At 36.9% G+C, this 13,542-nt stretch overlaps 1 protein-coding gene across 3 annotated transcripts in view; it reads right to left on the reverse strand.

Annotated features, from left to right (window-relative positions):
- The window catches only part of wwox (WW domain containing oxidoreductase), a 295,918-nt gene extending 283,525 nt beyond the window's left edge, over positions 1–12,393 (reverse strand). For all 3 annotated transcript variants that reach the window (XM_088339909.1, XM_088339911.1, XM_088339910.1), the window contains exons 1-4: positions 12,152–12,393; positions 11,926–11,990; positions 11,778–11,835; positions 11,499–11,668 (exon numbers count right to left, since the gene is read on the reverse strand). In XM_088339909.1, the coding sequence (XP_088196035.1) occupies positions 11,499–11,668; positions 11,778–11,835; positions 11,926–11,990; positions 12,152–12,258 (400 nt within the window). In that variant the 5' untranslated portion in view covers positions 12,259–12,393. The remainder of the gene's footprint in view (positions 1–11,498; positions 11,669–11,777; positions 11,836–11,925; positions 11,991–12,151) is intronic.
- Positions 12,394–13,542: the final 1,149 nt, after the last annotated feature.

The following is a 13,542-nucleotide window of genomic DNA, read 5'->3' on the forward strand; positions in this document are numbered from 1 at the left end:
AAAAAAAATCTTTTAAATCTAGTTTTTTTTAGCAGAGATTTTTGGCTGTTCCAAATTGTCCCAAGGTATGAATGAGCGAGTGAGTCGACCCTACTGAGGATAAGGGGTGCAGATAACGGATGAATGGATAGATTTCATTATGTAGAGATTTTTCAGATTGCGAAAATGTTTTCGTAGTAGCATTTAGGAAAACCATTTAAGTCGAATGTGGCTCTTGGACGGGAAAAAAAAGCACAGAAAAAACTGATGTTATGGGAATTGTCCAGCAGATGGCACTAATGCACTATAAAAACAAGGAAAATTAAACATTGCCGATTCAAAAGTGATGAGCTTTGCTCAATTTTCTTTCCAGATATTCTTAGTTTTCATAGAAAATGCGTAATTCATAATGTTCTGTAAACTGCTATAGTAAACCACAGATGATTCGTAGTATTTGGTAGCGATGTAACTTTAGTTTATAACGATTGATTATGTAACACTACAAAGAGCCAACCTGTTATACCAAAAGTAAATATTTGTTTGAGAAAAATTACTCCTTAAGAGCATTCCTGTCAGTAGAATCGCAGTGTTGTAAATCACTGCCTGCTGGTATGCGGCATAGTTTTTGTACACTCACGTTGACCCGACTTATTTGTGTCACCAGCCAGTTACACACAAAATCCAAAAAGGTTAAAATGGGACTCTGTAGAGTACACAAAACTCTTTTCAAGCCAAACAATTCTGAAGATAAATAGTATTTTAAAGGCTGCATTTTGTGAGGAAGGTTTAAATGTTAAAAAATATCACATCAACAGAACTTGACCATAATTTGGCATAGTTGACAATGGGAAAACATTTTATTCTTGAGCATGATTATTAAAAGTAATATAATCACTAGAAGGATATAAAGTTGCTTCTGCCACACTTATTCATCAAGCTTCCCTGCCCAAAGGACCATGCAGAAGGAGGAGGATCCCTGTAAATTCCCCCCATTTGTTTCAGTCTGTGTTTATTTTAGTTGTTATGACCATGCAAAGCCGCATGTTGCTGACCCCCAGATTAGACAGTGAATATGTAGAGATCCAAAAAGTTGATATTTATTCCTTCCCCATTCTTTGGAAAATGTAATCAAGTAAGGGGTTATTTTTTTCCCTTTTATTTTAACACATTTTTAAAAAATGCATTGTTTTTTTTCTCTCTCCTCATCATTAAAACGCCCATGCACGAAACAAATATACCCAATAGTACATTATGCTATCGAACAGCATTGGGCAAACGAGGGTGCAGCCCGTGAGGCTTTTTAATCCGGCCTGCCAGAGAAAAATTGTAAAAATGAAATACATATGATGTTAAAAAAAAACTACTACTGATAAAAATAGTTGGTTATGTGTCACTCTTGGCAAACAGGCTCAGAAACAGCTTTTCCCCACGCCCATCACAGCCCTAAACAAACGCACAAAACTGAAAAAATATCTTGTGACAAGTTAGGGTTTTGTTTTTCTATGTGTTGAAACTGCGAAAAATCCTATATACTATTGCAGGAAACTGTGAGGTATATATACACATATAATGTGTGTGTGTGTGTTTGTGTGTTTATATTATTTTAATTTTCAATTGCTGCTAAATGTTATTGCACTTATTGCACTATTGTTACAGTACATTATTCCTCCTCATTGCATTACTACTACAGCTTGGGCCAATTCTTCTAAGCACTATGTTGCAATTACTGTTTTGCCTAATCAACCTGATAGTCTTTTATTTATTTTCTCTTCAAAGTTTTTAATTTGCATGTTTTACCCTGGAGTGCCATGTCAAATCTACAATGCTTCACAATGTCGATATCAATGACAATAAAGACAATTCAATTCAGAACATTAACTGGAAAAAAAGCAAATTATCAACTCGTCTGTGCTTAAAATTAACCATACAATAAAGGAACTTCTAACTACTTACAATTCAACTTTTAACACATTTAGACTGAAACTACAAAGAACCCCTATAAAACAAGCACCAAAATAGAAATTCAAATGAGTAATTATCATTCAAATGAGTCAAACTGTGGCCTTTTCCTGCTTTGACGCTTTGTTTTTTTGTTCTCCGTATTGCACTCTTCAAGACAACACCACACATATTGACATACGCCTTTCTGATTGGTTAGGAGTCAGCACATGTCGTGCCCTTAAAAGAGCCGGCTCGTAGAGCCATAACAGTCGTGAATGACACATCACTATATTTTGAGATTTATATAACAAATTTGATTTAACGAATCCATCCATAGCCAAATATAAAATAAAATATAACATGCAGGTGTAGATGTCTGCATGTATATTTATCCAAACATGCAACTAAGAACAATCGGATAGGTCTACATTATATTTTTTTCTCATGTATTGTCGAGGAATCAGATTCAAGACTATCATATAATACAGATAAATCAAATCAATCAGTCCTTAAAAAGTATGTCCACCCCTGCTATACAATTATGCTCAATTCACACATGTGTTGTTCTAAGTTGCATCATAATAAACAAAATAAATATGGTTTTATTCCGCACACTCCCTTGAAAAAACACAAATATGTCTTTCCTCAAAAGTGTATTCCTTTTTGGTATGATTGCCCCACAGAGCCCTGGCCAGCAAATAAGTAAAGTTTATTTGATGGGAAGGGAATTAGGACTGTAGCAGGAGCACGTAATGGGGATGGATAGGAGGGCTTGGGCCCGGGTCAAAGCCACTTAGAAATCGTTGAGGAGGTACAAGCACGGGTCTATAAGAGTGAGAAAACCTTTAAAGGCAGGAGGGAGAGAAGGGCTCTGGAGAAGGAGAAAACAAAGTGAGATCATTCATTTCCATTATTGCGATTAAAAACACCTTTCAGGTTTGTAGTGCTTTTTAATTTACATGGCAAAGCGAAGTGAGGAAGACTAATGCATGTGGGGGCACCACCGTAATCACCTCAGCAAGACGGAGCGAATTAGCGTCTCTAAAGTCTACTACACTATGAGATGCTGTTTGAGAAGTAAATCATGCTTGCTCTCATATATAATATCTACTCTCACACATGCAGACTATACTCTCATTCAGACACAATCATACCCATGCAAAATCACTACTCTTTCATACATACTACACTCACAAACACAATACTATGCTCTCCCACGCATACTACTGTACTCTCATACACATACTGCTATACGCTCTCACATAAATTACTATACTCTCATACACACACGACAATACTCTTATATACGCACTACAATAATCTCTCACACATACTGTACCATTGTACTCTTATTCACACACAATGCCGGAGTGACTAATCTGGAAGAACGGGATACTTCCTGAAGGGCCAGCTCATGTCAAAGTCAAGTTTGGGTTGGCTGGATGAGAAAAACAATTTCAACGTGTATCTGTCACTTGCACTATCTAACCTTATTTGTGCATTCATTCTCTAGTCACCTATTTGGCCACATTCAGCAAAACAGATCAGGTGAGTTTACCCTCCGGGGGAATTACCCGCTCCCAAATTTTAAGTTGGTTTGGCCCATCAACACTTTTCTTTTCTGTACTGATAAAATGAACACAAAATTGCGCAAATTATATCAAGTCAAGTAAGATCGGGACAAAAAGGTGCTAGGTGGAGCCCAAAAAGCTAGGAAAAAAAGAAAGAGAAATGTGTTAAAAGGACTGTTTTCGTTCATTTCACGCATCTTGCACTTTTTGCCTTTCATCTGTGTGACCCCAGGTGTGTGTTGTGCTTCGTGTTTGCAGAATTTAGCAGCTAACTGCATTTAACGTAGGTCCTTCCACTCAAATAAGCTCGTAGTTATTGGAATCCCGTCTCTTTTTAGAATAGGCTCTTTTGGCTTGGATCACTAAAAACAGCTGTCTCTTTTGGCGCCTAAAAGCATCTCCAGATTGTTTTTATTGTTTTTATCCAAATATTAAAGATGGTTATGTAATATTATGCACAAAATGACTTTAAATGGGACAATTATAGCTAAAAAAAAAAAAAAAGGAAAAAAGACAACAATGAAAAAAAAAAAAAAAACGGAAGAAAAATGTTAAATAAAGGCCAAAAGATAAGAAAGAAAAAAAGGAAAAATAAAGAAGAAAAATGCTAGACCGATCAAAAAAATACAAGGAAAATGAAAAAAAGGAAGGGGAAATAAACATGAAAAATGAGACAAGGAGAAAAATGCTCGGAAAAAAAGAAGAATAAATGGAAAAGAAAAAAAAAAGTTCCACTCACAATATAACCTCCTCACAGATGCCTACCATGTCATTGGGCTGGCATATAATTTCCTGTTAATCCTTTCCTGTACTCAGGTTGTATGTGAGTGAACATCTCTGCTTTAAATTTTGTTAAAATTAGGCCAAGAGGCTCACTGTCTCAGGAACATTAGGAGGCCCTCATGCTGATGTACACAGAAAAAAATGATCATGTCCATAGACAATGTCATTAACATCAACAAAGTTGCATAGACCAGTGCCTTGCTTAGGAGGAGTTGATGTTTTAAATAGACTACTTCAAATGTGTGTAGTCAAGCTACTTCATAAATTAGAAGGGTTTAGTGCAAAACCTAACAATCAGTTGGGAAGGCAAATGGAATTTTGATTTCAAATTACTGATAGATGAAAACATATTTATCTATGTACACCATTTCAGAATATTTCTATAATTTTCCTTTGAATTAAAATGGTAAGTTTTTTTCTATTTACCTATCAACTTATCCCTGAATTTCTTCACAATAAAAAAAGCACCAAAAGATCTTGCTGCAGTTCCATTCATTCAAATTCCTCCTCCATAGCTAAGTGGGTCGACTTCGGGTAGAAGAAGAGGCCCACTGTTCACAGAGAAATATACTCTTTCACATATATTTCTATACTCTCATACACACAACATCAAACTCTCATACATATGTGCGAGAGTACAGTAGTATGTGTGACAGCATTGAGACATATAGAGAGTACAGTAGTGTGTGTGAGAAATCATAGTACTGTGTGTACAAGATTATACAAGTGTATGTGAGAGTATTGTAATATATATGATAGACTATAGCATGTGTATGACAGCTTAGTGGTCTGTTTACTATCATGAGCACTGCAATACTCTTACTGGCATAGTATAGTAGTGAGAGTATAATAGTATAAAAGTGTGTGAGTAAAGTAGTATACATGTGAGAGAGTATAGTAGTGTGTGACAGAGGGTATAGTAGAGTTGGTCGTGGGTATGACTATGTCTGCATGAGAGTATAGTTGTGCATGTGTGAGAATATGATGTTAAAAGTGAGAGAATGTATGATTTACTTCTCAAACAGCCTTCCATACAGCACTGTTTCAAGGCCGGCCACAAAATCTGACATTTCACGCATAAATAAAATGTTTTTTCTCTCTTCTTGATCTTCCATGTGCATTAAGAAACTAAATTAAAGACATAAAATGTAAATGTGCTAATTAAATAATATCCTTTCATTCCTAATAAAAATGTCACATTTCCCGATGGAGAAATACAGACTCAAGTAAATGGAAATAGCCTTGACACTTGGATTAAAACACTATTGATGCCATTAAAATGCTAAGTGGGTCCAGCCAATTGGCATAACCACATTTCACTGGTGGAATGTCAAAGGAGCACCCAACTAGAAGCAATTACTTTTAGAGTATTGTTAATTACGAGGTACTGCATATTTAATACGTGGTTGAGTAAAACAAAGGTTATGTTAATATGGGTATAATAAGTATTTAAAATGTCGCTGCCTTGTAAGCACAATGTTTGATAATTCTCTGGAGGAAAAAGCTATTTCTTGGCACCATTCAGAGAAGATTATATGGGCACAAAATGCACAAAAAAAGGGAATACAGATTGTGCTTCTCATTATGATGTTTTAAAAGCAAAATTGGGAATCTGTGGAGCAATTAAGACTGTTTAAAAGCTTAGTAGCAACGGAAGAGTGGAGCTCTTGCGCACTCTAGTGGAGAAAAACTATACCACAGAGTCTTCAATCACTCACTATGACCATGTTTTTGAGGGTAATTGTTTTCTTTTCGGGTGTAGAATTTACTCAAAGTTATCAAAGAGACCAAATTACCGGAATTCAGTAAAGAAATATAAAAAATTTAAAAAGCAATACATTAAAAATTGTTTTGTTTTGGGAAATAATGAAAAGTTCTCAACACAAGTTACTGTGAACAAAAAAATCATGGTAAAGTCAAGTCATGTTTTCCTTGTATAGCCCTTTAATCACAAGGAGTCTCAAAGGGCAGCACAGACCACAGATTATTGTAAACTGCAGACAACAATATCCCCTAATCTAAAACCTACATGAGGGCAAGGAAAAACTCAAAACCTCAACGAGGCTTCGTGTGATCAAGCAAAAGCCAGGTAAAGTATTTGCTGCTGCCATTAGATTAATATTCATTTTAATGAGCTATTCTGCCTTTGCACCTCAAAAAATGCACTTAATATTTGTTGTATTTACTGTTCTACTGCTGCTCATAAGCCAGTTTTTGGTTGACAGGTATTAAAAAATATATTTACTCGATCTAAATTTATTATTTGCCCGTCCATAGATGTTTTTCAATGAAAAACAACGGTGATCAGATAATGAAGGCGTTGTATTTGAGTCAGATCAAGAGACTTACACAAATACAATAGCCACACAAAAAAGGTGCTTTTATTGTGAACTGTGCGTAGGCCCATTTAAGTACAAGATGTCATGATTGATAGTTGTTGTTTTTTATTTTGTTTTTTTTTTAGTTTTTTACACTTGACTTTCTGTTTTGGTTTACTTGATTTGTACTGGTTAGAGATCATGTGACATTTAAGTTGAGGTTTAGAATTAAGTATATTGATATGCTTTGTTTTTTGGTTTCAGACAAAAAATGGCTTTTCACAGTAGTCTGACAACTGTATAACCACTTGATCCTACAATAGAAAGTAGTAAGAAGAAAAATTGCCAAGGTTTTTTTGCTTACATCATCTAATTTAGGCAGAGTAAGCCATCACTTTGATTTATATTGAGCTTTCAACATGAGAAAGAAGGCACAAGTCCTTGATTTTATTATATTTAACTGGATATGCACAATAGATAAAGTATGAAAAATGAATGTTTTTTAATTGTATTAAATTATACAGAGTATCACAGTAATCTGCCTAATGGGGAAAAAAGGGCCTGATAATTAGTCACTTGGAGCCACGCTATAATATTCAATTAGCCGATGCTACTCGTTGAAAATGATCGAGGCATTTATTTTCCTCATTAGAATGTTTTGATTTTTTTATATAGAACTTGGTCGTGTCTCATCTCTACCTCCACGTAGTTAGCGTGAGGTCTTGGAGAACTTGCCCATTATTGTTATTATTAACCAAAAAAGTAAGTATTGATTGAAGTATTGATTGAAGTCAAGCACTAGTCTCTCAACAATATTTTTTGGAGACATGTTAAACCTATCTATCTATCTATCTACCTTGGTCATATCCCTTAAAAGGGGTGACCGACAGCAAGACAAACACATACAATAACAAAGAAAATAAAAAAGGGAAAGAAAGAAATAGCAAAAAACACACACAAACATTTTTGGACCATGGCCAACCCAAATGCCCAAACACCCAAACAAGTTAGGCACTTCGGCACCTAAGTTGGTCATGTCTTCGTCCCTCCAGATGAAACGGGACACAAGAAGGCGGCCATGTCGCTCGGGTCAGGGTGACACAACACACTCTTTTGTTCAACAGCAGGGCCCGACAGCTTTCTCTGGTTTACCCCTGCCGCATCATACAGGTGCCCTGCCAAACCCTTAGAACGCGTCCAAACACCCCACTATCCTTTTACAACACCGCTCCACTCATTCCTATCACCAACAAAAGCTCTAGCTTCCAGACCTGTTTCCTGCAGTGCACTCATAACACCATCCACGTCAATCGCGGCCTTCCTCCCGGTCTCCTTCCATTTACTTCTGCTCTGTAGATCCTCTACAACATTCGCTCCTCATCCATCCTCTCCATGTGTCCAAACCAACCCAGTACTGTCATCAACACGCTTGCTCAATTCCACGACAACCCCAGTTCTGTTTCTCACAATTTTATTTCTCAATCTATCTAATCTTGTCACGCCTAACATACTCCTCAAACACTTCATCTCAAAAACATTTAATGTCCTTCTCAAATCTGCATTCAAGCTCTAATTCTCTGCACCATACAACACAGTCTGGTCAACTTCCATTTACTTCTGCTACGTAGATCCTCTTCAAAATTCGCTCCTCATCCATCCTCTCCATGTCTCCAAACCAACCGAGTACTGTCTTATCCACACGCTTGCTCAGTTCCACTACTACTCCAGTTCTGTCTCTCACTAAAGGTGTTAAACCAAATGTGTATAATGTAATTGTACACAAAAATAACAACACATATATAAATAATTGTATTTTTAATAATATAGCATCCAGATTAAAAAAATGAAAAAGTCATCAGTAATCGTTCTCCAGAGACAGGAGTTTATTGGTGATCAGTATTGGTAAGAAAAACAGTTATTCTCATCCCTAGTTTGTATTCATGCATCCATCAATCAATTATCTGCACTGCCTATCCTCAGTAGGGTCATGGGGCAGCTGGAGCCCATCCCAAATATCTTAGGACAGTGGGCAGGGGACACCCTGAACTGGTTGCCAGCCACAGAGACAGACAGACCAGTCACTCGCTTATTCACACCAAGGGACGATTTGGACCGGCATATTAACCTAACATGCATGTTTTTGGAATGTGGGAGGAAACCGTAGTGCCCGGAGAAAAACCACGCAAGCACGCCGAGAAAACGCAAACTCCACACAGGAAAGTTTGATCCCATGACCTTAGAACTGTGCCGCACACGCGCTAACCACGGCGCTGCCGTGCTGCCCTAGTTTGTATTTATATTGTATATAAAAATAATCATTTGATATTCATTCCATCCATCGATTCATACATCCATTATCTGCACCGCTTAGCCTCAGTAGGGTCACTTGGGAGCTGGAGCCCATCCCAGCTATCTTCGGGCAGTGGGCAGGGGACACCCTGAACCGGTTGCCAGCCACACACAGAGACAGACAACTCACTTGCGAATTCACACCTAGGGACAATTTGGACCAGCCAATTCACCTGATATGCATGTTTTTGGAATGTGGGAGGAAACCAAAGTGCCTGGAGGAAACCCACACAAGCACAGGGAGAACATGCAAACTCCGCACAGCAAGGTTCAATCTCGTGACCTCAGAACTGTGCCGCACATGCGCTAACTGCTGCGCTGCCGTGCAGCGATATTTAATCCTTTCATCATAAACATGAGTTTAATTATTCTGAAAATTCTGAAACACAATCAAAGGAGGAAAGAGATTAAGTATTCGAAAATGGGAATATACTTTTTTAATCAGTGTGGTTCATTATTGATGACGGAGATCATTCAATTAGTTTATGTTGACAGTGGTAATACTTAAATTGAAACAAAAGACACATTTGCATGCGACTGCATATCATTTTTATACAATCCATTTGTTAATGTGAGCCCAGACAGATAAATGGGGAAAACATCAAGTATAGGGAGGCAATTAAGATCAGAAGCTCCATTGTTCTACCAAGGTCCCAAGGTAACTGTAAATCTACTATAGTGCCCCATCTCATAATGTACATACAGCAATTAGACAGCCCTGCAGCACTTACTTCCTACAAAGCATTTAAATGTAAAGGCAATTGAGCATTTTATGTTGATTTGATTTCCCAGGAGCTGTCGTTATCCGTCTCAAATGCAGCACAATGCTTGAAAGAGAAGGCCGACACTTTCCTCTATTCTGTGAGTTTAAATGGTGCAAAAAAATTGTATCGGCTGGAAAGGTATTCAATGGTAACTTACCACTGAACTGGTTAAGTTTCGCATTTGTTGTGATTAACTATGACATCCAATTCAACTCAGCTAATGAACTCCAATATTGTCATGTTGCGCATTAACTGGGTGATTTGTTGGGTGTTATGTCTTACACTTTGGAGGCTAATGTTGATGGATGCCGGCTGTGGAGTCAATTATTTTATACAGTGATACAACAATGCCACCTTGTGGTGTTTTACTGGAAACACTTCAATTGGTTATTATTTTGTCAAAACATACTTAGAATTAGCAAAACTATCTGTCATCATCCGTTTACCTAATTTTAATGGAGTTTTTTATAAATAGTAAAAGGAAAACTTAAATATTTTTTAATCTCTCTTTAGCAGAAAAGGAATTGAATATGTTTTCTTTGTTCCACTCCCTTTTCAGGCATTCTTTAATGATTTGAGTTATTTACATGTGTACACAAATAATATAACTGCCTGAGATGAATGAATAAATGATATTAATGAATTAAATATTTTGAAATTTAAAAAAACACAAATGTGCAAAAGGCTCATCTAATCCTAATTGAACAAGAAATAATTCTTGCAGCGCAGCAGTCAGTAATCAGAAGAGCATGTATACCCTTTTTTAACTGTAAAGAGAAAAATACTAAAAGTTTCATACAAACAAGATTTTAAATACTAATGGGTGAAAAAAATCATATTTGTTTTAAGTAACAAAAGGCTCACCTGGAGGCAGCTAAAATAAACATCTGCGATCTTGCTGTTATGGGTAACCAAAAGAAATTCATTAAAAAGAAAGTGTTGCTTTTTGGTCACTTTAAGTCTCTATAGTTTGTTTTATTCCATGTGATTTTTTTAGAACTTTTGTCTGTTGCACAACACAATGCAAATGTCATCTTATTATTTTTAATATTCTTAATATTCTATGAGACAGTTGTGGCAAGCGCCCTCTTCTATGCGACAGCGTGTTGGGGAGTCAGCGTCAAGAAGAAGGATGCCTCTCGTCTCAATAAACTGGCTAGGAAAGCGAGCTCTGTTGTGGGCAAAGAGCTGGACAGCCTAACAACAGTAGCTGAAAGACGGGCACTGGAAAAGCTGCGGTCAATCATGGACAATCCATCGCATCCACTACACAGCATTATCTCCAGACAGAAGAGCAGTTTCAGCGACAGACTGCTGTCACTGTCTTGTACTACGGACAGACTGAAGAGACCTTTTCTTCCTCATGCCATGAGGCTCTTTAACTCTACCCAGCAGAGTAAAAGCCCACAGTAAACCACACCACCTACATTGCATATTACCGAATCTTATTCCAATATGTATTCTGTGTAGCACTATTTAGTTATTCTATATAACACGCTACAGTGGGCATTTGCACGTCACACTGGGTATTTGTATATTGTATTCTTTTTGCTTTATTATTGTATTGTTCTCAGCTCAGGGATGCTGCTGGAAATGTGAAATTTCCCTTCGGGGATGAATAAAGTATCTATCTATCTATCTATCTTATGAAAATATGTTTACTCTTGACAGAATTACCCAAAAAGTGCATACGTATTAGTATTTAGGGGTAAAATTGAAGGAGAGAAAGCATTTAATTAATGAGAAATTAATATTTTGGAAGGGAAAAAATGGTATAGAGTACTTGAACTCACCAATGCCGGAGTTTCCACCAGTAATCAAAACAACCTTGTCAGATAGATCTCGACCTTGAAGAATCTCCAGAGCTGCAGAATTGCCATCATAGCGTTTTGGCTTCACCATCATATCTTCTACAGTAAACACTTGGCGGGGATCGAAATAAGTGCTCCTCTTATTGATGTGACTGGCAGTAGAAATAATATGATTTCAAATTAGCATTCTGTGATTTTACAATTGTAGACATACAATTATATTATGTAAACCGCATGCTGAAATATGATCAATTTACTTACTCAACATAAACGATTTGACCATTTTCGTTGGTGTTTTGCTCCCAGCCATATGGCAAATCTGTTAAGTACAGAAAACATGTGATTTCTAAGGGTGAAAATGTATTGTGTGTTTTCTCTTTTTCTCTCAAAAGCACATAAATCATCAAACCTCCGGCACATCGTTTCTTCTTCCCAGTCTTGGGATGTTCCCACTGTGTCCTCATCTCATCATGGCTTTTGGCAAACGCACACAAAAACAATTGATAATATTATTTATGAAAATGTCACGGGTACATTTATAAAGTCTTATTTAGTTGCACAAAAATACTTCCAATTACACTTTACAAAACACATTTTAACAGGTGCCCATGACTAACTTGCAAGGATCCACTCACTTTGCATAGTAGACCCAGCCATCCTTGGTCGATCTTTCCTCCCACCCAGGAGGTAACTCGTCATCACTGTCAGTGTCATCCATGCCACCATATTTAAGAGCTGCCATACCAAAAAACGCCTAAAGCTGGAGAATGTGTATCCCAAAAATCTAATAAGAAATACTATCTACCATACCAAGCACCTAGTGTGCTAAATAAGTCGTTGAACAGAACAGCGCTGTACGATACTTCCGCAACAACAACATGACGTCACCCGCAGTGGCTTATGGGACGTTGAGTCTTCAACGCGTCAAAATGACGAACAAAATTAGAACTTTATTTTAAAGAGCCAGAGTTTTTATTTCTTCACATTCCTGACTATATCTTAGTATACAATATCATGTTTGCATAATACATGCATTTTAATGGTGTGTGTAATTAATAGAATCAATTGTGTTAATTTGCCATCTCAAAAATCCACAATTTGATCATTTGCTGCATTGTGAACTTATGGGAAAGCATTTAGGAGTGTTGAAGTTTTGTTAAATCTATTAACTCTTTCCTGTGAGAAAATTTAGCACATGGTGTATTTTTTAATCCCTCCTTTGAAAATGTGTTCTTGATTTGTTTTGTTTTTTGTTAAAACGATAAATGTGCAGAGTTACTGATTTATTTGTGGCCATTTCACCAATCCCTGTGTTAAAATATGACATCGCGTCTATAAAGAAAATTTATCCTGTTATCGGATAATTATTAAGTAGTAATTGTACATTATTTTATTTGTTTGTTTATTTATTTATTTATTATCTATTCATGTATTTATTTTATGGAAAATTGCTTTAAATTATTTTCTCTTGCTTCAGAATCTGATTCGGTGGTTACCAATTTGGCCAGCAGGTAGTGCAGTTTCCCACTCAAACGAATTTGAAAAAGCCTCATGTTGTGTCTAGTATTTATCATGAAGGAAGCAATACTCTAAAAAATATATAATTTTGGGTGATTTAAATGTGAAGCCCATAGAAACATGGGAGGTACAAGAGGCAGTGAAAGAAATAAAAGGGGGGAAGGTGCCTGGGTTGGATAGTTGTACTGCTGAATGCCTGAAAAAAGGTGGCACGGCTATGATTGACTGGTTAGTACGCTTGTTGAATGTATGTTTTTTAAGTGGTGTGGTTCCTGTTGATTGGTGTAGTACATGTGTGGTGCCATTGTATAAGGGTAAAGGTGATAAGTATGAAAGTAGCAATTCGAGCGGTATCAGTTTGTTATCCATGCCGAGTAAGCTGTACGGAAGAGTCTTGATTAAGAGAGTGAGAGGAAGAACGGGTGAGGTGGTGATGGAGGAACAGAGTGGTTTCAGGAAAGGAAGAGGATGTGTGGATCAGGTGTTTGGAGTACGACAAGTGTGTGAG

This window comes from Urocampus carinirostris, chromosome 7 (genome assembly GCF_059441175.1).
Source record: "Urocampus carinirostris isolate Australia breed hairy pipefish chromosome 7, RoL_Ucar_1.0, whole genome shotgun sequence".
Taxonomy (NCBI): domain Eukaryota; kingdom Metazoa; phylum Chordata; class Actinopteri; order Syngnathiformes; family Syngnathidae; genus Urocampus; species Urocampus carinirostris.